This window comes from Cnephaeus nilssonii (assembly GCF_951640355.1).
Source record: "Cnephaeus nilssonii genome assembly, chromosome: 6".
Taxonomy (NCBI): Eukaryota; Metazoa; Chordata; class Mammalia; order Chiroptera; family Vespertilionidae; genus Cnephaeus; species Cnephaeus nilssonii.
The window spans coordinates 53,770,409-53,797,343 of record NC_137077.1 but is presented as its reverse complement, the minus strand read 5'-3'; the positions used below and the strand labels follow the sequence as shown (position 1 = coordinate 53,797,343).

Sequence of the window (26,935 nt, the reverse complement as noted above, 5' to 3'; positions counted from 1 at the left end):
ACCCTACCCTCAATATACACAATATTATCCTATATACAATATTAAATGATCTCTTTTTACTCCTCTGTCCCTTTCAGTCTCAGCTAATGGTGTCACATGTCACCCAATCTCTCAAACTAGAAACCTCCTTATCTATCCACCTTTTCTAACTGGTCTTCAAGGTCAGAAATTTATCAAAATCCTAGGTTAGCATTTCTTTTTACTCCCACACCTACGGTTTTAGTTCTGGGTCTACTCTCGTCTAAACTCCCATGTTGGTCTGTCTGCAGTCTTTCTCCACTCCAGATGGCAAATTATATTCCACAAACATTTTAAGCATCAATTGTGTCTGGCACTGGAAATCATATTTGTCTTTGTGTTTCCAGTGCCAGACACAATATAGCATTAGTCTCATTAGAAGTTTCTCTGTATTGCCAATTAAATTAAGTTCTATCTCCTTAAGCAGGCATATAAGGCCCTTTACCATCTGGCCTGAACTCACATCTTCAGCCTGATCTCTCACTAGTCTCCCTTACTAGTCTCTCCTAAGCTCCAGCCACACTGAACTTGGCATAGATCCCTGAAAATTCCATTGCCTTTACGTCACATGTGCTATATTTTCTGCTTGGAATACCCTTTTTGCCTCTCACTATTGGTCTGGGAAAATTTTATTCAGCCTTTGAAATTCAACTCTTTATTACCCCTCTTTGATACTTTCCCCGATGACCTTAGTTCTTCAGGTTGCTATTCCCACAGTATTCTGTTGATCACTCTCATAAAGTATTTATTGCAATGCATTACAATTTATCTATTTACATCTTTACTTTTTCTATAAGACAATTCCTGGAGGTTGTTCTGCAGTGTCAAGTACATGGTAGGCTCTAAATTCCAAATATTTTTTTAAATGAATCTCTTAGTACTTGGTCTTCCCTTATTTCCCCCCAATGTTATTGCATAGCCCTTACTTCCTAGAAATGGAGCATTAAAAATTTTGGTGAGCCCTAACTGGTTTAGCTCAGTGGGTAGAGCGTCAGCCTGCGGACTGAAAGGTCCCAGGTTCGATTCTGGTCAAGGTCATGTGCCTTTGTTGCAGGCACATCCCCAGTGGGAGGTGTGCATGAGGCAGCTGATAGATGTTTCTCTCTCAGCAATGTTTCTAACTCTACCCCTCTTTCTCTCTGTAAAAAATCAATAAAATATATATTTTTTAAAATTTTGGTGAACTAAAAAAAAAAAAAAAATCAGAAAAAGCCTGGTGGAGTGTGGGGGAAGCCTGGCTGGCCTGGCTCAGTGGGTGTGGGACAACCAATGAACCAGACTTCATAGGTTCCGGTCAGGGCATATGCCTGTGTTTTGGCCTCAATCCCCAGTAAGGGGCATTTGGAGACAGCCGATTGATGATTTTCTCTCATCATTGATATTTCTCTCTCTCTCTTCCTCTCTGAAATCAATAAAAAAATACTTTTAAAAATAAAAAAGGGTCCTTAACTTTAAAACTAATCCTATTTCTCCATTATCCCATTCTATACTCAGTTATCCTGCAAGTGCTGAATACAATGATGTTAATATTCCTTCAACATCTCTGAATGTTTATGTAACCTTTTTTTGGTCACTTTCAACAAAATACAATGGAAAGAGTATAGGTCTGGATGCGTTGCTCAATTGTTTAGAGCATCATCCTGTGATACACCAAGGTTTTGGGGTTTTTTGTTTTTGTTAATACTCACCTGAGGATATTTTTCCATTGATTTTTAGAGAAAGTGGAAGGGAGAGACAGAGAGAAACATCGATGTGAGAAAAACACATTGATTGGTTGCCTCCTGCACGCATCCCAACCTGGGCCGGGGAATCTGCAATCAAGGTGCATGCCCTTGACTGGAATCAAACCCAGGACCCTTCAGTCCTTGGGCTGAGGCTCTATGCACTGAGCAAAAACAGCTAGGGCATGGTTTTGGGTTTGATTCCCAGTCAGGGCACATACAAGACTCAACCAATGAATGCATAAATAAGTGGAAAAACAAATCCATTATTTCTCTCGCTTTCTCTCTCCCTTCCTCCCTCTCTCTTTCTCTCTCTCTGAAAAGCAATCAATATATTAAAAAACAAAATTTTTAAAAATGATTAAAGAGCACAATGAAGTATTTACTTATGGCAAAATTACCCAAGAATTGTAATATATTCTCTTTCATGAAAACAATAAAATTAAAACTTTATTGACTTTTGATGCCAGAGATTATAGAAATAAGCATATATTTTATATAGAAATAAGCATATTTCACTCTTTTTATAGTCTTATTTTCTATAATACTAGAGGCCCATTGCATGAAGATTCGTACAATAGGCCTTCCTTCCCCTGGCTGCTGGCACTGGTTTTCCTCCAGCACCCGGGACCCGGGCTGCAGTGGAGCCAAGCCTTCAGCCTTCAGGCTTGGCTCCAGCAGCAGCAGAGTCAAGCCTTCAGCCTTCAGCAGAGCCAAGCCTTCAGCCTTCAGGCTTGGCTCTGGCTGTAGCAGAGTTAAGCCTTTAGCCTTCAGGCTTGGCTCCGGCTGCAGCGGAGCCTTCAGTTTTCAGTCTTCAGTCTTCACTCTGGTGGAGCCTTCAGTATTCGCTCCATGCCTGTGTATGCAAATTAACATGCCATTTTGTTGGGTTAATTTGCATACTCACTCCTGATTGGCTGGTGGGTGTCATGGAGGTACGGTCAATTTGCATCTTTCTCTTTTATTAGTGTAGAATATGAACTCCATGTTTACATACATGCTGTAAGTTCATGTTTGGGGGAGAAGACCATTTTTAGAAGATTTCTAAATATATTTCATTTAAAAAGGTAAATTAACTTTTTAAACGGCACTTCATTCACTTAGAGCTGTTCATGCTTTTGTCAGTCCACAGTTAGAGATTACTAGCAAAATTCTAGAATATAAAAAAGCTCAACACGAGACAGTCATTTTAACCCTTTCCATTATTGGCAAACCAGACTGACAGAGTATGCTTCTAAATTGTGGAAAGATAATGACATCATAAAACAAAGTAATTTAAGTTGCTATAAGTGATGGTTATTTTCTTAATTTTTTATTTTAGAGAGAGGAAGGGAGAGAGGGAAAGGAGGAAGGGAGGGACGGACGGAGGGAAAGAGAAACATTGACCCATTGTTCTACCTATCCATGCATTCATTGGTTGATTCCTGTATGTGCCCTGACCCTGAATGCAACTTGCAACCCTGGTGCCATGGATGATGCTCTCCAACCAACCAAGCTACCTGTCCTGTGCTGTGATGTTTATATTTAAGTAGGTCATGATATTTCCCTTAAACTTTATGATCAATTTCTTATTCCCTATACCTAGAACTGATTCTTTACCACCTCTTTCCCTTTGCCTTACACATACAAAATTAACAACTTCTAAATTCTTATCTATTAGAAAACCCCTCATAAAACTGAACTGTTCTCATCTGTTATAATTTATTAATATATGTTATTTCAGAGATAGGAAGGGAAAGGGAGAGAAACATTGATGAGAAACATTGATGGGGTGCCTCCTGCACAATCCGGGCATGTGCCCTATACCATATTCAAACAAGAAACCTCTTGCTGCATGTGACGATGCTCAACCAACTGAGCCACACCAGCTGGGCTGTTATAATTTTAAAACTTTAAAAAATTGTTCATGTCAATCAATAAAGTTCTTTTTTTGCTATTATTGTGGACACATTTAAATTCAGTCCTCTGAAAAATATCAGAAAGAAGAGGAATGCTGCAATTAAAATTGACGAATTGTTTCTGCATTCCTTTAATTAACTTTAAAATTTGGCCTGGGAATTTTTTTCTCTTAGGAGACTGTTAGGATTAATTTTGTGAAATGGCATCTAATACTTGCCAAGTATTTTCTAATTTCTGCCAACTCAGGTTGCAGATTTCTCTCCCAAAAGACTGACACTAATTATACATGTTTGAATCTAGACTTGGCCTCCTAGTCATACTTGTTAGTGAATTTGAAAAAAAAAAATACACACACACACACACACACACACACACACACACACCCTGATACAACTGATCCTCATCAGCTAATGGCTGAGATAACATGCAAAGGCATGGAAAAACCTGATTACTAATTACAGTACTTGTGAATCTCTGGTGAGAAGCTATTTCCAGTTACACTATCATGAAATCCCTTGAAATATGTCCAACAGGGGGTAGTAAACTATGACTTAGGATGCAATGGGCCTGAATTTTCAAAAATTTGTGAAAAGATTTCTCACAGCACTTATTTTGATAAGGGAAAATACCGTTAGAATTGCAGTCTTCTAAATTCTATAAATTCAGCTCTTTCATTTTCAGTTCATCTTATACGTTGTTACCAGATTAATCTTTCTAGAATACACATGTTCTCCCCCTAAAAAAACCCTTCAATAGTTTCCCATTGTCAGAGCAATAAGTTGAAAACTATTAGCCTGATATTCAATGCCACCATTATTTGGTTGTGACCAACTTTCAAAACCTTATTTTGAATTATTCCCTTGTGCTCTTGACTACCTAGGCCAGGGGTTGTACAGACTGTAGATCAAATCCAGCAGGCTGCCAATTTTTGTATTTTTTTAAAATATATTTTATTGATTTTTTTACAGAGAGGAAGGATTTTTTTACAGTAGAGTTAGAAACATCGATGGGAGAGAAACATCTATCAGCTGCCTCTTGGACACCCCCTACTGGGGATGTGCCCGCAACCAAGGTACATGCCCTTTGACGGGAATCCAACCTGGGACCCTTGAGTCCGCAGGCCGACGCTCTATCCACTGAGCCAAACCGGTCAGGGCCAATTTTTGTATTTTTAAAGGTTTGAAAATAATATTTTGTGACATGTGAACATAAATTTAAATTTCAGCATTCTTAGTGTATTTTTTTAAAACACAGCTTTTCTTTTTTAACATATTTTCTATGGTTGATTTCATACTAAGATAGCAGATTTCCAAATTTGCAAGAGAACCTTATGGCCTTATCTGCCCCTTTACATAAAGTTTGCCCACTCCTTACCTAAACATACTTCTGTTTCTATCTCTTCACCTACCAAGATTCCTGCCTGGAATGTACTACTGCCACTCATTCCTGCTGTCACCTCTATGAGGTATCAAAGTAGAATTGAAAAAATTTTTTAAACATGATTCTCCCACAGATATAAAATTGTGAGCCAAACATTTAACTGGTTGACAGAACCAGCAAGATGGTAAAGCTGGCTCCAGGAACATTTAAGGAAGTAGATATTTATAGGCATAAAAAGAAAATTAAAATAAGGTTGTAGGTTAAACAAAACTGATTGTCATACAAAGTAATAAAACTAACTTGGAGGTTGGCTTTTCTAACAATCATAATCCCACACCGTAACAAGTAAGTTCACAACGTTTGAACTCCAATCATGTAACAGCAGAGTCACACACAGGTATCTTCTCCTGGAGAGTAATTCTCGGGCAGGCTGGTTAAAACTGTCCCCGTATGAACTGAAAGGTCATCATCCCTCCGCTCCTGGCCTTATTTCCACGTTTCAGGTAACTTTCCCTAACAAGGTCCGTCCTGCTCCTTCAGGTCAATATCGACCTCTCCTCCGTTTAGGCTCCCATTATCCTGATTTGTGTATTTGATTTTCCCCCACCGGCAGCAGACTCCTGCGAGTCCATATGCGAGAGCTGAGGTTTAACCTTTTTAATGGGGTTTGAGCATAGGACCCAATGTCCGTAGTTCCCAACACCCGCCTTGCCCAGCCTAGACACGAACATGCTGAATGCGAAGCCCCAAACCCTTTCCAAAACGCCGTACGGCGCTCTCCATGAACCTCCTTTGTTCCGACCAGCGCTGCATGGGTGTGCGCTCCCTCCCGCCACCGCGCCGCGGCCTTCCGGAGGGAGCAGGCGCCCTTTTCCTTCTCTTGCTTATGATCCCTCGTCGCAGCCTAATCTAGTGCCTGGCCCAACGCGGTACCTCAGAGATGGGTAGAAAACAGATGGGGGACCCCCTCCCCCCAGCTGATGGGCCTGGAGTCCCCGAGCGTCCGAGCCTCTCCATTCCCACACACCTCCCCTCCGCTCACAGGACCTTCCTGCCTCCCCGGCGAACCTTCCTCCTCAGCCAGAGCCCTGACACCCGCTGCCCCTGGACCTGCTGCCAACCGTCTGAAAAATGGCGAGGTGGGCCAGGCCCTCCATTCTGAAGCTAACCCCTTTCCGCAAACACCACCAGCACAGGCGATCTTTTCGCGTCTATTTTGGGGGGGATGTTTCCTCGCGGGGGTTGTTTGTTCCCTCAAGAGGAACCAAGGCCCCCATTCCACTTTTCAAGCCTCCCGACTCCCTGCGACCCTCCGCCTCAGCCTTCCTCCCGCCGTCACCGCCGCCGTTTCCGGGGAGATCACCCCCGGCGCGCGGGGAGGCGGTTAGAGCGCCAACGGTTTTCCAGCGCACGGGGCGGGGGACGCGGCCGGAGAGGCGGGAAGGAGTCGGATCCCGGCGGCAGGCGAAGGGCGGGGCCCACGCCGGGAAGACTCGCGAAGAGCTGGGAGGCCCCGCCCTTTCCGTAGATATCTCTAGAAAGCCGCGCAGGAGCCCGAAAACAAAGAGTGCGCAGGCGCGGCGGCAGGGCCCGGGCATTTTGCTGCGTCACCAGCCGCCGCCCGGCCTCACCAGCCCTCGCTCTCACGCACGCACGTTCGTGCTCCATCCTCGCGCCCCTTTTCCTACACTTTCCTCTCCTCGCCGACCGGAGGAGCCGCTCTCCCCGCGCGGTGCATTCTGGGGACCAGGTCGAGCCCGCCGCTGCCGCCGTCGCTGAGGGAAGCGAGTGGAGGCCGCGCCGGGGAGAAAACGTCGGAGTCGCCACCGGAGTTTAGTCCACTGCCCAGCAGCTGCCGCCGGAGAGGCCCACCCACCCATTCACCCGTCCCCCTGCCCCGTTCACGATGTGAGTGCGACACCCCGCCAAGGGAAGGTCGCCCCGGCGGGATCCCGAGGCCGCGCTGGGTGCTGCCGGGAAGCCGCCCCCTCCCCTCCCCTCCCCCGCTTTCGGCCCCTCGGCTTTCTCCTCTCTGTGGTGGCAGTGGTTCTTGGCTGAGGGTGGGAGGCCCGGCGTCTTTATTCCGGTTACCGTTGGCGGGTGGAGGACATTTTTCCTCCAGATGTCCGCTTCCCCCACTTCTAAACCGTCCCTCGGCTTCCCCGTGCCGGAAATCCCACTTTTCTCCCCTTTGCAGTCCGTGTTATTCCTGACTCCCCAAACTTAGCCTTAGGCCTGAGTATACCGCGAGTTTTTTTTGCCATGCGGCGCCCTGGAGGCGTGGACCCTCGTGAATTGCTCCGCTCTTGGGCGGCCTGGTTCTGCCGCTCGGTTTTACCTGTACCAGGCCCTGGGCCAAGTGCACCTGTGGTGGGTGCAGCCGGAGGCCGGGGAGCACCACGCGGGCCGCCTCCATGAACAGGGACTGCTAGGCAACCGGAGGCAGGCCGTACCGTCACCACAACTGACCGTTTCCCTCTCGGACATCGGGATTTCTCGGGCGTGGGTCTTTTCAGGCCCTCCCCTAACTCCGGTGTCTCGAAGAGAGGGAAGGTTGCCCAAACTCAGCCGTGTCCCTGGCAGCGAGGAGTTGCCATAGAGTAGGCAGTTCTGCACGTGTCCGTCCAGTCGAAAGATTCTCGGGGACGTGTGCTGTGTTAAACTTTAAGCGAGGTTCCATTATCCTTTCTTAATTTAGCGATGAACTAGGTATGTGTTTGCTCTCTTGTCTTAAAAGAGTTTAAATTTGTTTTACTACAGATTCTTGAGCAATTTTAGGTTTCTTACGATAAAGGAAAACCTGGATGATTTTAATTGAATAAGAATTCTTGGCACTGCCACGTCCAGGCCTTAAACATTCTCTTCAAGAAAAGCTTTACGTTTTCAGATGTGAGAACTGCCGGTTATTTATAGTTTTTGTGGGGTTTTTTTTGTTGTTGTTGTTTTGTTTGTTTGTTTGTTTGTTTTTTGGTATTAACTGCTCCCTGAAAGTTATGTATGGAAAGCAGTTGAAGGGAAACAATTTTTATTCCTAGAAAAAGTAATGCACTTTCAAGTGTTTTCTAAATAAGATAATAACATTAACGGTGAGTGTATTGGGCTGGAATCTAAATAGAAAGGATACACCCAGCCAGTTGATGTCCGGAGAACAAGCCTCTAGAAGTATGCATGTATTACTGAAAACCCCTTAATATATTTATTGGAATTTTGGAAGAAATATCCCAGCCAAAAAAAATGGTATCCAATAGAAGGTTTTAATCTATGTTTTTTTCTTTTGAAATCTCTATTCCAAATAATGTGGCAGGATTGTCAATCTTAAAATATCTGAGTAGAAAATGAATCCTCAGATTAAAGTATTACCAGCTTTTAATAGACTAATATAGCCAAACAAAATATCTTTTTACAAAGAAATACCATTGTTGTTTTTCTTTAATCAACTTTTTAAAAGTTTTGTTAGTAGTTTATATAAAAGTTCTCAGCCCTAGCCGTTTTGGCTCAGTGGATAGAATCCGCCTGTGGACTGAAGAGTCCTGGGTTCCTTCCCGCCAGGAGCACATGCCAGGGTTTCAGGTTAGGTCCCCAGTAGGGGGTGTGCAGGAGGCAGCCAATCATTGATTCTCTCTCATCATTGATGTTTCTATCTCCCTCTCCCTCCCTCTCCGAAATCAATAAAAATAATATATTTTTTTAAAAAAAGAAAAGTTCTCAGTCTCCCACCTGTCTTGGAAAAGTTGAGGATTTGGGGCCCTTCCTCAGGCTCATAAGATCTGCCCAACCAACTAAGGGGGATGGGGACAGAGAATAGTACTACCTTTTTTTTTTTTTTTAAATATATATTTTATTGATTTTTTTACAGAGAGGAAGGGAGAGGGATAGAGAGTTAGAAACATCGATGAGAGAGAAACATCGACCAGCTGCCTCCTGCACACCTCCTACTGGGGATGTGCCTGCAACCAAGGTACATGCCCTTGACCGGAATCGAACCTGGGACCTCTCAGTCTGCAGGCCGACGCTCTATCCATTGAGCCAAACCAGTCAGGGCAGTACTACCTTTTTTAAAAATTAACTGTTGTAGTTGGTTTATTTCTAAGTTGAACCCATTAACAATAGATATAAAGTAAAATATTAGTGTTGAGCTATTTGAAGTAATTATTTTTTAAGAAAATATATGTTGATTTCTGAGAGGAAGGGAGAGAGAGACATCAATGATGAAAGAGAATCATTGACCAGCTGCCTCCTGCATGCCCCCTACCAGGGATGGAGCCTGCAACCCAGGCATGTGCCCTGACCAGTTTGCAATCAAACTGCCCTTCTGGTTCATAGGTTCATACTCAACCACTGACCCACATGGGCTGGGCTGAAGTAATTTTTAAAAATATATTTTTATTGATTTCAGAGAGGAAGGGAGAGGGAGAGATAGAAACATCAATGATGAGAGAGAAGCATTGATTGCCTCCTGCACGCCCTCTAATGGGGATCTAGCTGGCATGTGCCCTGGACTGTAATTGAACCCAGGGCCCTCCAGTCTGCAGGCTGACGCTCTATCCACTATATCAAAATTTGTTAAAATCTTTACTTTGCCATCATTCAACTTTATAGGATTGAGTCCCCAAAATAAAATTATCAGTCTCTTTTTTAAAAACCATGTCATTTTTTAAAATATATATATTTTATTGACTGTTTAGAGGAAGGAAGGGAGAGGGATAGAGAGAAACATCGATGAGAAAGAAACATTGATCAGCTGCCTCTTGCACACTCCCTACTGGGTATGTGCCCGCAACCAAGGTACATGCCCTTGACTGGAATCGAACCCGGAACCCTTGAGTCCACAGGCCAACGCTCTAGCCACTGAGCAAGACTGGTTAGGGCCCATGTCATTTTATTGAAACTATATTTTTTTTTAAATGTTTTTTTAATGATTTTTTTTGTTGTTGTTAATTCTCACTGGCAGATATTTTTCCATTGATTTTTAGGGAGAGGGGAAGAGAGAGGGAAAGACAGAAACATAGATGTGAGAGAAACACATCAATTGGTTGCCTTCTGCACACACACACACACCGACCAGGGAGGAGCCTGCAACCAAGGTACATGCCTTTGACTGGAATCGAACCCGGGACCCATTGGTCCACAGGCTATGCTCTATAGGGCTAAAATTATCAGTCTTTAGCCTCCAAAAGAATTTGTAATAGCATATTGTTAATTTCTGTAAATTAAGGAAGAGTAACTGATGATGGCCTTTGTTAAGTGTTGATTTCCTAACCACTGTAACTTGGCAACTGGATTCTTCCCCCGCCCCCCCATACTTAGTTAGACTTTAACTAGAAGGCAGTAGAAACTGGAATTGACAAATCTGTAGAGTGCAGACCAGTATGTACTGTATTGTTAATTAAGATTCTTCTGTTTAATTGTATTTTCTAGTTTTAAAATCTAGAAGCTATATCACTTTGAGGTCTTAAAAAGTTAATGATTGTCAGTTTTCAGGAAAAAAATACTTTTGTAATATCAACTGTTTAGAATCAACCTAGCTCTTAAATGCTTTTAGATCATATTTTATCTGACTTCTTACATTGAAAATTGTGTTTAGTGTACTTTGCTGTGGAAATACTAAGTTTGTTGTAAACTATTATTTACTATGTAGATTGGCAGTGATAGGTTTTATTTATTTAGTTATTAATATATTTTTATTGATTTCAAAGAGGGAGAGCCCTAACCAGTTTGACTCAGTGGATAGAGCATCGGCCTGCAGACTGAAAGGTCCCAGGTTCTACTCCGGTCAAGGGCATGTACCTTGGTTGTAGGCATATCCCCAGTAGGAGGTGTGCAGGAAGCAGCTGATCGATGTTTCTCTCTCATTGATGTTTCTAACCCTCTATTCCTCTCTCATCCTCTCTAAAAAATAAAAATATATTTTTAAAAAAACAACAACCTAATTTTCTTAAAAAAAAAAAAAAAAGAGGGAGAGAGACAGAAACATCAATGATGAGAGAGAATCATTGATCGGCTGTCTCTTGAACAGCCTCCTACTGGGAATCAAGCCTGCAACCAGGCATGTGCCCTGACCTGCAATCGAACCATGATCTCATGGTTCATAGGTCAACACTCAACCACTGAACCATTCTGGCCATGTGACAGTGACAGATTTTAAGTTGAAGCTAACTTCCCCACTTTCTAAGGACATTTACTTTAAAGCTTACCTTGAGCAATATGTCGTTCCCTGTTGTATTCCAAAACCAAATAAAATGTTGCCATGGGTTTTCTGTGCAATAGTTCATCTTCACATGCAGCCGTACTATATTGCTAAACAGTTTTATGTCAGGGCCCTTTCCAATTCAGTATGTTTATTTTGTGTACTGAAAGGATCTAAGTTACACACAGGTGTGATTTTTTTATATATATATTTAATTTCAGCATCTAATTCTTCAAATATCAGTTCATGCAGCGCTATTGGTATGAGGGGCTATTCCAAATACGATTGCAACCCTATTCAGGAACCCAGCATTCCTAAAAGAGGGCTTATTTTTTTCCAGGAATAATAATTTTTCAGGTGGTCCTTTTCCAAATAAATAACCAGGTCTCTGCAGTTTGGTTTTATTATCTAAACTACTACTGTTAAAACCTGTGACACTTCTTGACTTAAGGTAAAGGAGCTCTGAGGCTCTAAAATTTGTAATGGGGGCAGTGAGAGAATCATCTTGAGTCTTACTTGAATGAAGAAAAATTGTTACCTGCTTTGGGGGGTTGTATGCACAAAGTAGGAATGTGGGAAAGTCATAGAGATGCTTGGAAGAAAGGGACTAACTTTTGGGGGGGTGTTTAAGAACTTAACTTTTACCCTTCTATTTTAGAATGAGAATTACCAAATAAAGGAACTAGGTTCACATTCTTTGTTCCCCAGTGGTGTCTTTGTATGTTTTTGTTAATTGTTTTTATGGTGCTGCTAGAAGAGGAATAACCTAGCAATTCATTGGGTAATTGGATCCAAACAACTTAAGTATTTTGTCTTAGCAGCCTAGAAGTTCTTTGAAAAGCCAATCATGTGAGTTGGAAGAAAATGGAGTTTCTTGTATAACCACGGTTACTAATGGAATGCCTTTTGAGTACTATATAACATAACTACTTACAGCTTGAAATCAGATTGGATATTTACATCAGTTCCTGTTACCCATTGATTTTTGTGTGTGTGTGTGTGGGGGGGGTACTTTCTTTTTAATACAGCAAAACCAAAAATTCAGCTTTGCAAAGATGCAACCTAAAGGAGAGGGATGTAGTGCATTCTACTGTTGAAATTGAACCACTTAGTGTTGTTTTTTTCTTTTCCCAATTACAGTTTACGGTCATTATTTTGTACTAGAGGCCCAGTGCACGAAATTCATGCACTGAGGGGGGGGTCCCTCAGCCCAGCCTGCGCCCTCTTGCATTCTGGGACCCCTCACTTTTTACTGCTCGCTGCTCCTTACTGCTCAGCTCACTGCTCCTTAGTGCTGCCACTGCTATGGAGGCAGGAGAGGTTCCTGCCACTGCGCTCACTAGCTGTGAGCACAGGTTCTGGCTGAGCGGCGCTCCCCCTGTGGGAGCACACTGACTACCAGGGGGAAGCTCCTGCATTGAGCGTCTGTCCCCTGGTGGTCAGTGCATGTCATAACAACCAGTCGTACCACTGGTTGGTCTGCTGTCTGGTCAATTTGCATATTAGGCTTTTATTATATAGGATTAGTTTAAGGTGTATAGCATAGTGGTTATATAATCATATACAAATGTTCTCAATACTTCATTACTTTATAAAATGTTCTCAATGTTTTCAGTACCCACTTGGTATCATACATAGTTATTATAATAATATTGACTATATGCCATATTCCCCTTGCTGTACTTTTTACATGCCCATACTACCAATTTGTGTTTTTTGTTTGTTTTGTTTTAACATATTTTTACTGATTTCAGAGGGAAATAGAGAGAGAGAGAGAGAGAGAGAGAGAGAGAGACATCAGTGATAAGAGAGAATCATTAATCGGCTGCCTCTTGAACAGCCCCCTACTGGGGATCAAGCCTGCAACACAGGCATGTGCTCTGACCAGGAATCAAACCATGACCTCCTGGTTTGTAGGTGGACGCTCATCCACTGAGTGGGCCTTCTTCCTGATTCATTGCTTCTTACTGTGTCCTCATAGCAATGAAAAGGGGCTAGAGATCTCTTTTGTATTTTTATTTTTAAAGAGCAAAGAACCAAATTTAATACATATGTATGGGAATCCCACAAGCAGGAGAGTTTCATAGATAGAAAGGGAACATGGATATATAAGGCATAAGGATGAGGTAAGATGCCTTGGGGGCTTCAAAAGGTCATTGCAGGATGATATGATCAGACTTTTAGTAAATATAATTATGCCCTTCCCTATAGATAGGTCAAAAAGCTATCTTCTCTTTTGGGTGAGGCCTCTAATCATCTAGGCCAGTGGTCGGCAAACTCATTAGTCAACAGAGCCAAATATCAACAGTACAACGATTGAAATTTCTTTTGAGAGCCAAATTTTTTAAACTTCTAACGCCACTTCTTCAAAATAGACTCGCCCGGGCCGTGGTATTTTGTGGAAGAGCCACACTCAAGGGGCCAAAGAGCCACATGTGGCTCGTGAGCTGCAGTTTGCCGACCATGGATCTAGGCAGTCAAGGGTGAGGACAGAAGTTTCTCCTGAGCCTGCTGCCAAAGTTGCCTTTAGTTCAAAATAATCTGCATTCTACTGGAGTCTCATTTATGAGGTGTACTAATCCCATAAAGCTCTACCCTCATCACCTAAAGCACCTCCTTTTAAGACAAGTCTAAGGAATTTTAAGTTGTTTCTCTAAAGTACTATAGAGAAAAATTTAAAGTTATGCAAAATTTAATTACTTGAATTGACATAGCCCTGGTGTGGAGCTCTGAAGTTTTTGTCAGAAGAGCTTGGAATGTCTCTTTGTAGGGTGTTTTTTGTTTGTTTGTTTTTGTACTTTTAAGTAGTAGATTATAAGTATGCTGAGGTGAAAAAGATTTTTGCATCTATAAGTGTACTGCTATTAAAATGAATTAACAAACTTGCACAGTAGTTACAAATTTTGCCAATCCTATATAATAAAAGCCTAATATGTTAAGTGTCCGATTGGTAGGTTAGCTTGCTGCTGGGGTCTGGCCAGTCCGGACTGGGCATGGGCCGGACATGCCCTGGAGCCTTCCTGCGGTCCCTCCCCCGGATCATGCACCAAGCCTCAAGTGTTAGTATAAAGCTAGATCCAATATAATTTAGGAGCTATGTTTACAGCTAAATCAACCTTTGTCTGGTTTAATAGGAGAAAAAAGGTATGATCCTCATTGAAGACAAAAGGATTTCATAAATAATGAATTTCTTTTTCAAATGAGTGAATATATGTTTTATTACTGATTTACATTTTTGGTGGTTTAGGTATGGGTCACCTAGTAAATATTAGGCTTTGGAGGCCGCAAATATCTCTGCCCCATTCTTGTTTTTACAACTTTAAAAATATTAAAACCGCCCTAGCTGGTTTGGCTCAATGGATAGAGCGTCGGCCTGCGGGCTGAAGAGTCCTGGTCAAGGGCACATGTCCCGGTTGCGGGCTCGGTCCCCAGTGGGGGGCATGCAGGAGGCAGCCAATCAGTGATTCTCTGCCATCATTGATGTTTCTCTCTCTCTGCTTTCCCTTTCTCTCTGAAATCAATAAAAATATATAAAAAATATATTAAAACCATTTTTGGCTCCTGGGTCAACCTGGTTTAGATCATTGACACTTTTTCCCCTGTCTTTTTTAAAAAAAATTGATTTGTGAGAGAGAGATATCAATGTATTGTTCCACTTATTTATGCATTCATTGGTTGCTTCTTGTATGTGATGTGACCGGAGATCAAACCCACAACCTTGGCATATATGAAAGATGCTCTAACCAACTGAGCAACCTGGCCAGGGCCTAATTTTTAAATTTTGTTTTCATTAGTAAAGTGATTATATTGGAAAATTATTGTATTAATTTGCTAAGGCTGCCATAAAGAAGTACCAGAGACTAGGTGACTTAAACAGTAGTTTATTTTTTCACAGTTCTAGAGGGTGTTGGTCTGAGATCAAGGTGTCAGCAGGTTGGTTTCTTCTGAGACCTTGCTCCGTGGCTTTCCTTCTTACAGATGACCATTTTCTCCTGTTTTCACAGGATTGTCCCTCTGTAGTTGTGTTTTTAAAAAAAACGTGTGTGTGTGTGTGTTTTATTGATAGAGAAAGGGAGAGAGAGATAGAAATATCAAAGATGAGAGAGAATCATTGATTGGCTGCTTTCTGCACACCCCCTACTGGGGATTGAGCCCGCAACCCAGGCATGTGCCCTGACGGGGAATAGAATGGTGACTTCCTGGTTCATAGGTCAACACTCAACCACTGAACCACACTAACCAGGCTGTAATTGTGTCATAATCTCTTGTAAGGACACCAGTCATTTTGGGTTGTGGCCTACCCTAAGACTTCATTTTACCTAAATTACCTGTTTATTTTTTAATCCTCACTTTAGGTATGTTTTGGAGAAAGAAACATCAGTTAGTTGCCTTCCATATGCTCCTAGATCCCACAACCTTGTTGGTATATGAGATGACACTCCAACCAACTGACCCACCCAGCCAGGGCTTAATTACCTTTTAAAGATCCATCTCTCCAAATATAGTCACATTCTGAGGGACTGTTGGTTTAGGACTTTAACATATGAATTTGGTGGGGGACACAATTGAGCCCATAACAGTGATAGAACTCTAGATTACTTAATATGAATTTGAGGAAAGGAAAAAGATTCTTCCCTGGTCCCAATGTCCTTAATGTGAATACAAACTGAAGAACTTACATACTTGGTTTTTGATATGGCCATTGTAATAACCAGGTCACCATTAGTGTGCTCCTCTTCCATTACTATAGATTCTTTTTTTTTTTTTTAATATATTTTATTGGTTTTTTACAGAGAGGAAGGGAGAGAGATAGAGAGTTAGAAACATCGATCAGCTGCCTCCTGCACACCTCCTACTGGGGATGTGCCCGCAACCCAGGTACATGCCCTTGACCGGAATTGAACCTGGAACCTCTCAGTCCGCAGGCCGATGCTCTATCCACTGAGCCAAACCGGTTAGGGCCATTACTATAGATTCTTAATACACAATTTGACATTTACAGGGTAAGCAATGCCTTTTACACTAGCAAAACTAACATATCGCCTGTTCATATCCAGATCTCCACAGTTTCAGTCATCCTTTTTTATGTTTAGTTTATTTGAATCAAGATGCAGACTATGCCACAAATTCCATTTGTTTGATAACGTTTAGGTCTCTTAATCTAGAGCATTTCCCTCTTTGTGCCATTGATCTAGGAACATTCTAGAGTCGTTGCTTCCTTGTGGTATCATTTAACTTGTTATATTTCCTCATATTTTCTGTAGATGGAAGTTAAGTTTACTGTGGAATGTATCATGTTGAACAAAATTAGGAAGTATATGTTTGTCTCACTTTCAGTCACACTAAGATCTTAAGTTCTTTATCAGTTGTTCATGTAGTCATTGTTAATTGTTTCATCCAGTGATGATCACTGCCAAATCAGTTTAAGGGCTGCGAAATAGTGATTTTCCTTTCCCATGTTTTATTCCACACCAAAGTGGAATTCCATAAAGAAGTTTCCTTCATGAGCTGGTCCTATTCAGTTATCATGAATAATAAAGGTTCATAAAGGAAAAGGGGGAAAAATGCCTAATTATTTCTCTTTAATTGCCAATTTATAAAAAAATTGGAGCTGTAGCATCTTAAGTCAATATGAACTTCATTTTTATATTCAATGTATTTGAACCAGTTTGCAGTCATTCTTTTTTGTTGTTAATGCTCACCTGCAGATATTTTTTCCATTGCTTTTCAGAGAGCGTGGGAGGGGAGGGGGAGAGAGAAAGAGAAGCTTTGGTGTGAGATATACTTAATTGCCTCCAGCAGATGCCCCAGTGGGGGGAAGGGGGTGGCAGAAGCAAACCCAAGACCCTAAGGTGTGAAGTATGATGCTCTAACCACTAAGCAACATGAGCCAGGGCTGCAGTCATTCTGATACTCATATTGTCATTGGCCACCATGATAGACCTTAATTGTTGCCTCCTGGTCTGGCTGACCTCATTGTTCTCACTAGCTTCATTTCATTCAAATACAGATGTCTCAAGGTCATCTGTATTTCCCACTTGAGGTTATTTCTCTGTAGGAATCTTGGTTCTTTTAGTTAGAAATAGTATTTTGGCACTAGGCTGTTCATTATTCCAGATTGTTATCATTAGTACTTTTTAAAAATAAAGCTTATCTGTTTACTTCAATTTGAAAGTCTATAAGCCTAGTCACTTAAAGTTTAATTATTAAGTTTGCAAATATTTTCAGTTAATGACAACATGTTACAACATATTGAAAATACTGTTTGGGCAAGAAATAATGTGTGATCTATTCGTAAAAGTAAATTGCTTGTTAGCTATATTAACATGCAAACATTAGAAGTTGTGATTCCTGTGTTCACTCCAGCAGCACATATTCTAAAAAAAGAAGTTGGGAATCCTTGGTCCACAGAAGTTTGGTTAGATACCTTTTTAAAGGCATTTAAAAAGTTCATGCTTTTATTTTGTTTAATTTGCCAATAAATGCCTTAAAAAATAGATTTACCCTTGTTGATCTGTTATTTAGACTTTGGAAACTGACATCTGTAATTTTTAACCTCCATCATTCAGATCTGATACCAGTGTTCCAGAGTAGAGGGACTAGTCAAGTTTAACAGTGGGACATGCAGGAGGCAGCCAAACTATGTGTCTCTCTCGATGGTTCTCTCTCTCTCTCCACCCTTCCTCTCTATCTAAAAATCAATAAAAACATTTAAGTAAAAGTTTTAACGGTTGTGTGAAAATGTTGATGAGTAGTTGGTTGTAACTTTTATGTTTAGAAGAGACTTTAAACTGCTACTCCGTTGGGTTGGGAATTTCAGAGCTTAGAAATAAAACAATTCCTTTCAGTTGAGTTGATTTATGAGTAGTGTTTGAACATATAACTATAATTTTAAACTTGTATTTTGAAATAATCTCAGGTTTACAGAAAAGTTGACGTATTTATCACATATAATCTTTTTAAAAAATATTTTTTTATTGATTTCAGAGAGGAAGGCGGGGAGAGAGAGAAACATCAATGATGCCCTGGCTGATTTGGCTCAGTGGACAGAGCGTCAGCCTGTGGACTGAAGGGTCATCCCAGGTTCCATTCTGGTCAAGGGCACATGCCTAGATTGCAGGCTTGATCCCCAGTAGGGGATGTGCAGGAGGCAGCCAATCAATGATTCTCTCTCATCATTGATATTTCCATCTCTTTTCCCTCTCCCTTTCTAAAATCAATAAAGATATATTAAAGGAAACATCAATGATGAGAGAGAATCATTGATTGGCTGCCTCCTGCACACCCCTTACTGGAGATCGAGCCCGCAACCCGGACATGTGCCCTTGACCAGAATCGAACCCGGGACCCTTTAATCTAGCGGTTGCCAACCGGTGGTCCGAGGACCACTTTGGTCCATCAGGTCCAAAAGGTTGGCGACCGCTGCTTTAGTCCTCAAGCTGATGCTCTATCCACTAAGCAAAACCGGCTAGGGCCACATGTAATCTTTTTTGACTGTTAATCATATTTGACTATACATAGCTTCTAGCGGTTTTTTAGCCACATTCTTTTTTTTAATCTCAGAGAGGGAGAGAGAGGTAGAAACATCAATGATGAGAGAAAAATCATTGATTGGTGCCTTCTGCATGCCCCCTACTGGGGATCCACCCCGCAACCTGGTCATGTGCCCTTGACCAGAATCGAACCCGGGACCCTTCAGTCCGCAGGAAAATGCTCTATCCACCGAGCCAAACCAGTTAGGGCTAGCCATATTCTAATGGATGGGTAGAGCTCTAGGCAGCTGACTCTATGAAGATGGGTAATACTATGTTGCAAGAAACAGGAACATGTGAATAATAAGGAAAAAGCAAATATTCCAGGTTGCTTCTAGTATAGTATGTATTGGATACATGTATAGATAGTATAAAGGTGAGGCTGTAAATAAATTCTTTCCTTTCTTTTTTGTTGTTGTTGTTGTTTATCCTTACTCAAAGACATTTTTTCCATTGATTTTTAGGAAGAGTGGGAGAGAGGGAAAAACACAGAAACGTCAGTGTTAGAGAAACACATAAATTGGTTGCCTCCTGCATGAGCCCTAACCAGGGCCCAGGCCGGGGAGGAGCCTACAACTGAGGTACATGTCCTTGACCGGAATCAAACCCCGGGACCCTCTGGTGCTCTATCCACTGAGCCAAACCAGCTAGGGCAAGAAGTTTAATTCTTTATCTAGTGTTATTATTTAGAATCATAGGAAGACTTGTTTGTCCAGAAACAAAACGGTTGCTTTATATGGTCAGAAAAAAAAGCTGCAGGTGAGAACTCTTGAGAACAAATACTGTCATTTCTCTTACTCCCCTCTCCCCCTTTTCATTGATTTGAGAGAGGAAAGGAGAGAGACATCGTTGTAAGAGAGAAACATTGGTTGCTTCCCAACGGGATCAAACCCACAAATGCGGTTTGTGCCCTGATGGGAGTAGAACCTGCCACTTTCTGGTATACTGGACAATGTTCCAACAAACTGAGCCACACCAGCCAAGTCCATTTTTCATACTTAATTCCTCCCACAGTTCCTAGGATTCACTGTAAGTTATAATGTTGAATACTACATATATCTCAGTTGATGGTGGGTTAGTTCTTTCTGGTGTTTTATTTCTGTGAATTGAATTTTAGGAGCAGGGCTCTAAAGGAGTGGCTTATATATGTTGACAGGGCTACCTAAATGTTTAACTCTACTGAGCATTGTTTACTTTATCTTTAAATCCCCCCCCTTTTTTTTTTAATATAAAATCATTATCATTGTGCTTACTTGGAATGTAGCTGTTAGAGTAAAAAGGTAGTTTCTGTTAGAAATTGTAATAAACTACCTCAAAATAATCAATGCTCTAATGGGATAGAAAAATATGTTACTTATATGCTAAACTTGGGAGGGTATGTAAATATTTAGCTAATGAAGTCCAGCTTAACTTTGTCTAATTTTATCTCTGTAGGCAGCCTGCTTCTGCAAAGTGGTACGATCGAAGGGACTATGTCTTCATTGAATTTTGTGTTGAAGACAGTAAAGATGTTAATGTAAATTTTGAAAAATCCAAACTTACATTCAGGTAAATTTCCATTTTACATAATTGGGCAAAACTTATTTCAGATAATTGAACAACTTTAGCTTGCTTGTTTTGTGTTTTCACTGAGGTTATATTAATCCTTTACCTCTTCTAAGAGGCTCATTTAAAAAAAATTTTTTTCCCCCCACAGTTGTCTTGGAGGAAGTGATAATTTTAAACATTTAAATGAAATTGATCTTTTTCACTGTATTGATCCAAATGTAAGTAGTCTTGATGCTTTAATACTGATTTAAATCATGAGGAAGTGGACATATCTTTTTAGAAAGCACTAATTCTGTTTTTCTTAATAGTTCAGAGGGCTAACTAGGTATATTTATATTTTGCGATGTTTTCCCTTTCTAACCACTTTTCTGCATACTCTTTTTTTCTTATTTTCACTATTAAGACTTGGCTATACTCTGAGGTTTGTCTTATCTAACTATAGAATTTTTAATATATATATTATTGATTTTAGAGAGGAAGGAAGAGGGAGAGAGAGAGAGAAACATCAATGATCAGAGAGAATCACTGATTGCTTCCTGCACACCCCATACTGGGGATTGATCCTGGCCATCTGTGCATGTGGCCTGGAATCAAATCGTTACTTCCCTGTTCATAGGTCGATGCTCAACCATGATGGCTAGGCTAACTGGAAATTTTTAAAACTCTTCTATGATTATGCGGGGAAGAAGAAAAATTGTCCTTTTTTTATGCAATTTGATAGCTTATGAAGTTTTTAGTAGTTAGGGGATGTTTCTTTCAGAGTTTAGGGGAAATGTAGGAAAAGAAATTAGCAAGGAGAGGTGAGGAATGAATGATACTGAAGAGATAAATGGTGTGATAGTGCTTTTGTTTTTGTTTTTAGGATTCCAAGCATAAAAGAACGGACAGGTCAATTTTATGTTGTTTACGAAAAGGAGAATCTGGCCAGTCATGGCCAAGATTAACAAAAGAAAGGGCAAAGGTAGGTTTCTTTCTTTTTTTTTTTTTTTTTTGAAAATTTCACATTTTTACTTTAAGTTATTAAAGATACATTTGTTTGGTATGAGGAACATAGTGTTGGTTTCAAAGCTAAGTACTTACAGCCTTGTGTTCTGTGTTCTCTACTTTGAGATATATTAGTTTTAACTTAAAGCTAAGTGAGGTCAGAACAAGATCAGTCTCTAGTTGGTGGAGAATTGTTGCATTCAAGAGGCAGACTCACATATTTTGGTGCCACTAAATAAAAAATAAGTTAACCAGGTATAGCATAGTTTCTACCAATGAATTTTTGTTGTTGCTTTAAAAAGTAAGTTTGTTTAACAATTGAAAGGAGCTTCATAAAACTGTATTTGTGCTAATTCCATGGCTCACTAGTGGGTATGAACCCACAGTTCAAAAAAAAATGTAGTCTTAAGGTACATGCCAATGAGTGTAAGTTAACCTAATCACAGGATGATGTTTGTATTGGTCTGTAGCTTAATTGGCTTAGTGTGGACTTCAATAATTGGAAAGACTGGGAAGATGATTCAGATGAAGACATGTCTAATTTTGATCGTTTCTCTGAGGTAAGTTCTTTTAAATGCATTCTTCTGCCCTCCCAGTATATTTCTAGGAAGTCAGTTTAATTTGGTTTTAAAGTACCTAGTGGTATTTAAGGCATGTATTACTTTACCTCAAAGGCCAGTCTGCAATAAAACTAAATGAGATCTTAACAATAGTCATTTAATGCTAAAATTTAACATTCTTTTACAGTTTAAAAAATAAATCATATAGTCAATCAATGCAGTACAGCTAGTTTTTATTCCAACACTGGGACAGATTTTTTTAGAAGCATGAATACAGTAATTGGCTTGTATTTTGGAGCCATGTAATACAAATGTAAACCTTTAAACACAAGAATCATGGTGGGATGTACACAAAGAGTGATGAGTAAGGATATTGTAGTTTGCCAAATCAGGGAAAGGGTTTGAATAAGCCTGTTTTTTTTTTCCAAATACTTACTGCCCTGACCAAAGGATAGACGTCAATGATCTGCCTTTAGGTAGAATAGACCTAAGCTGAAGATGGGCCCGTGAAATCCATTTCTCATTGCAAGTAGAAAATTTAGTTCACTAGATTCTGTTTACATTTATTTTGAAAACTAAGAGTTCTAAGGAGTACATTTTCAGCTTCGTGTATGCAACTGTTTAACACTCCTCCTTACATGGCTCTGACACCTTAATTTCAAGAGGGAAGGGAAGGATACTTGTGACGTTCCTCAACTATACTATTTCTTACCTGTAGTAATTGGTGCCACCATTTACCCAGCTGTGCAAGTCACAACTTCTTAACACTGTTCTCTTTCACTGCCTCTCTCTATCCAATATGTTAACTGCATCTTTGTTCTTTTGTTTTACCTCCTAAATAGCTCTTGAATATATTCAATTTTGTTTCTATTGTCATTGTATCCACAGCACCACACATTGTGCTTGGCATATATTGAGCATTTTTTCTGCTCTCAAAAACTTTTAACTAAGGTGTTGAACATTGCCTTTAGACATAGGGAAACTTTGCTAGTTACTCATATTATTCAAGACTAGATTGCCCAGAATTTTTATACTGAGAGATTTGACTTAAGTATTTAACTCTAAAGTCCAGATAAGCATATATACTTGAAGTCTTTGATTTTTGTTTACAAAGTTATAATGGTTGTGTAAATACTTAAAATTTTAAAAGTTTAAATATTTAAAAAAATTGTAGCTTAAGGAGATAAGTCCCTCCCCATCAGATAATAGTTCTATCTTTGGCTATTTGTACCTCTTTCAATAACACACTACTTGCTTTATGATTGGAAACAGATAAAGATGGGGAATTAGTACTTCATGTAAGCATGTTTTGTTGTTAGCCCCATTTATTATAAGAAGGTGTGTGTGTGTGTGTGTGTGTGTGTGTGTGTGTGTGTGTGTGTGTGTGTATGGTTATTTTCCTGTATATATAATTGATATAAAGTCTTTTAAGAATTATGTTTGTTTTTAACTTACCTACTATTTGACCTTTGATTCAATTTTCAGGACTTTTATACAAACTAAGCATCCTGAAAGACTTTATTTTAAATCATTTATTGATTCTTCACAGTATTTAAAACTGTAACGAGAATACCATAATACATATGTCAGTCAGCTTAGGATACAAAACTTTACAACTACAAATGAATCCCATTCTTATCCATCAGTGGTAACTGCTATTTGGGATTTGGGTGTTTAATTTCTGTATCATATATACATATCTTGCTGGATGAATTTTAATAACTTCACCTTTCTGCGATGAGAGTTTAGATTTAACTTCCCTATAAGTTTTCAGGATTTTATATACAATTATCAATAATCTTTCCATAAAAGAAGGTACTTAAAATTTTTTTTGCTTTTTTTTTGTTGGTGGAAATCTATGGCAGACTTCAGGTTTATTCTGGAGCATGCCACCTAATAATTAGGGTTTAATTTAACATCATTTTTAAAACTAATTTTTACTTCAAATAGATGATGAACAACATGGGTGGTGATGAGGATGTAGATTTACCAGAAGTAGATGGAGCAGATGATGTAAGTCTATAAATTCTTTTCTTTGTTTACTAAAATAGTAAGAAACAATGTATTTATAGGTTGTTTGATATATAGTCAAGATTTTTTTTTTGCTACTTTTTGATGTTTTTTTGTTTTGTTTTAATATTTTTATTGATTTCAGAGAGGAAGGGAGAAGGAGAGAGATATAGAAACATCAATGATGATAGAGAACCATTGATCGGCTGCCTTCTGCACACCCCGCACTGGGGATCGAGCCCACAACCCGGGCATGTGCCCCTGACCGGAATTGATGCCGGGACCCTTCAGTCCGCGGGCCAACACTCTATCCACTGAGCAAACCCAGCAAAACTGGGCTTTGTTTGTTTTTAATATAGGGTAAAGCAGTTTTTAAAATGTGCCCATTTTTGAGGGATGGTTACCTACTAGGGACCTGGTGTCTAATGGGCCATTCTTAGAGATCAGATTTCAAAAGAATCAGTGCATGGAGACATCACATGCCTTATTCAATTAAGAGTTAGTCTAGGGATTATTTTTACAAAGTTAAGCAAGTTTTATAAAGTGAATTGGTCAGAGATTAAGTAAACATATGGACATTGTGAACCTATAAGAGGATATACTGGGTTACTCTTCTCAACATTCCCCTCCTCTGGCATTCTATTAACATCGTTAAGAAATTTGTTCAATGCATTTAGGAAAATACTTAGTTAGACAATTCACCAGCTACGATTAGACTTCATTGTCTTCTATCAGTCCAGTGGTCTTTGTATTGAGCCATTTTCTTTCGTTGAATGTCAAGAGAGAAGAGAAACCATTTTATACCAAGATTCAGCCTGGTTGACAGGGTTTGAAAGGATGGACTCAATTCCTACCAAAAGGCGCATATCTTCCTCAGCTGTCCATCTGTAAACCCATTCTTAAGTCAGTTGATTAAATTAATAAGCTTGATATAACCACCTATCTTTGCTACGTGAGTGAAAACTACAATGCTTCAGTTTTTTAAGGCAAACTGTTCAGTTAGCAGAGGAATGTTTGATCAACTTGGTAACTTTTTTATTTCTCCTCTGCAGGATTCACAAGACAGTGATGATGAAAGTAAGTGTCTTTGTAAAAATGTTTTGCACAGTAGCATTTCACATCAAAGACCACAACTCTCAAAATAAAGAAATTAACTTCTTTATAATTCTTAGAAAAATATTTATTATTTCTTTATGGCCTCTAATAAATAGCCAAAACAGAAATTTGAATGATTTGAGATTCAAATTCAAATTCAAATTGAACTCTTTCTGGCTGCTTTCCCTATAAGACTTTGACGTTGATGGATTGCTTCCTTATACTTCATACTAATCTTGTTAAAATCCTTTCAGAAATGCCGGATCTGGAATAAAGAATGTTGTCGTCCCTGGATTTTGAGAAAGAAAAATAACTTCTCTGCAAGATTTCATAATTGAGAGAATTCCTGAGTTGATAGCTCTAAAGGCAGATGCTGCATTTGCCTCCTTTAACCCATTTTTCAACCTGTTTGTTTTCTTAAAGGCTTCACTAAGGGTTGATATATACCATTGTATGGGGCAATTTTAAGTCAGCTAAGGCAATAACCTTATGCATGAACATTTCCCAGACTTCCATGATGCTGTTGAGGTCCTAGACAATTGATACAGCAGTTGTGATAAATAAAAACATTTCACCTAAGTCTCCTTTACTTCATAACATAGATACTGACATGATAGGAAGCTCTTGGATTATGGAAAGATAACTAAGTTTTAGATTTTAGAACATGGACTCAACCTGGCTGAAACAAATTGATTGATACCTTAAACTGGTAACCCATTGTTCCTCTGGTATATTCTTCAGGATTGTTCCACTGAAGTTTTATTTTTCAAAAATTTTACTTCACATTGTACATAAGTGATCACTTGTCAGTGTTCCAAATGTATCTTAGCTAAACCTAGTGAATGCCCTAACTTAGATGGTTTTTGAAGCCTGTACATTTGGTATTGTTTGACCCTTAAACTTTTACATCTCTTAGCATGGAGGACAAAGAAAGGCTGTACATTGTTGCTTGAGAGTCTGTACATTTAGACCAAATTTGTATTTGCACTGTCAGTATGGCAAATGAGTGAAAAAATGTTATTAATACACTATTGGATTTTTTATTTCTTTTCTTTCTTTTTTTTTTTTTTTTTTTGATCCAGCTTGTACCAGGGCTGAAAACCTCAATTTATGTTCATGACAGTGGGGATTTTTTTAAATGTCTACATTCTTTCTAATAAACTGTTGGAAGACTTCTTGGCTGTCCTTTTAAGTGTCTGGTTTACTGTAATTTTATGTATTACCATTTACTGGAATGGAGTTATTTTTACTTGAGGAAGAATTTGGGGATATTTCTCTGTTTGGAAAAAAAAGGCTTGCTATAATGTCACAGGAAACCTTTTAAAAGTGGATCTGTAATAGCAAATTGTAGATGCACTTTGCAGCAGTTGGAAAAGAAAGTGTTGTGATTTGATTGAAATAAAACTAAATGTGTTGTCCTCCTCTAAATCTTTGAGCTTCTGCATTTGGGCAGTTTTTTATTCCCTCCAGCTTCTGTGTATTTGTCATAGCATAAAAATGCTTCATATTTCAGCACTTGTTTGTGTCAGACCTGTGTTGCAGGAAATGTGAAGTCCTGGGGATACAAAGATTAATCTTTCAGGTGATTGCTGTATTCAGAGCTCACAGGCTAGGTTGGGGGACAAATATTGGACAAAAACTTGGTAGATTGGAAGTGCAGTAATAGATACAGATATGTCATAAAACAACCTTCTTTCCTCCCCCCGTTATGGTGGTTCAAAATGATACCATATTCTTAAAAGGCTACACTGAGAAAATCTTCCTACTTTTTAGGAGCTCTTGACATTCAACTCTGTTACATTACAGGACTAACTTGGGTTCTGATTATACTAAGGCAGTGGTCGGCAAACTCATTAGTCAACAGAGCTAAATATCTATAGTACAACGATTGAAATTTCTTTTGAGAGCCAAATTTTTTAAACTTAAACTTCTAACGCCACTTCTTCAAAATAGACTCGCCCAGGCCGTGGTATTTTGTGGAAGAACCACACTCAAGAGGCC

The 26,935-nt window shown here is 39.7% G+C and overlaps 1 protein-coding gene across 1 annotated transcript; it reads left to right on the top strand.

The window, feature by feature from the left end:
- The first annotated feature begins 6,573 nt into the window (after nt 1-6,573).
- PTGES3 (prostaglandin E synthase 3) lies at nt 6,574-26,109 on the top strand. The gene is made up of 8 exons (XM_079774070.1): nt 6,574-6,926; nt 20,172-20,285; nt 20,434-20,503; nt 21,148-21,246; nt 21,740-21,829; nt 23,780-23,842; nt 24,892-24,916; nt 25,189-26,109. Coding segments are annotated over exons 1-8 (483 nt in total). The 5' UTR covers nt 6,574-6,924; the 3' UTR covers nt 25,209-26,109.
- The last annotated feature ends 826 nt before the right edge of the window (nt 26,110-26,935 follow it).

What these genes read in the sequence shown, in the direction of transcription:
- PTGES3 (XM_079774070.1), top strand. An exon ending in TTCACTGTATTGATCCAAAT is followed by an intron (nt 20,504 to 21,147) that starts GTAAGTAGTCTT and finishes TTTTGTTTTTAG; the next exon opens with GATTCCAAGCATAAAAGAAC. An exon ending in ACAAGACAGTGATGATGAAA is followed by an intron (nt 24,917 to 25,188) that starts GTAAGTGTCTTT and finishes AAATCCTTTCAG; the next exon opens with AAATGCCGGATCTGGAATAA.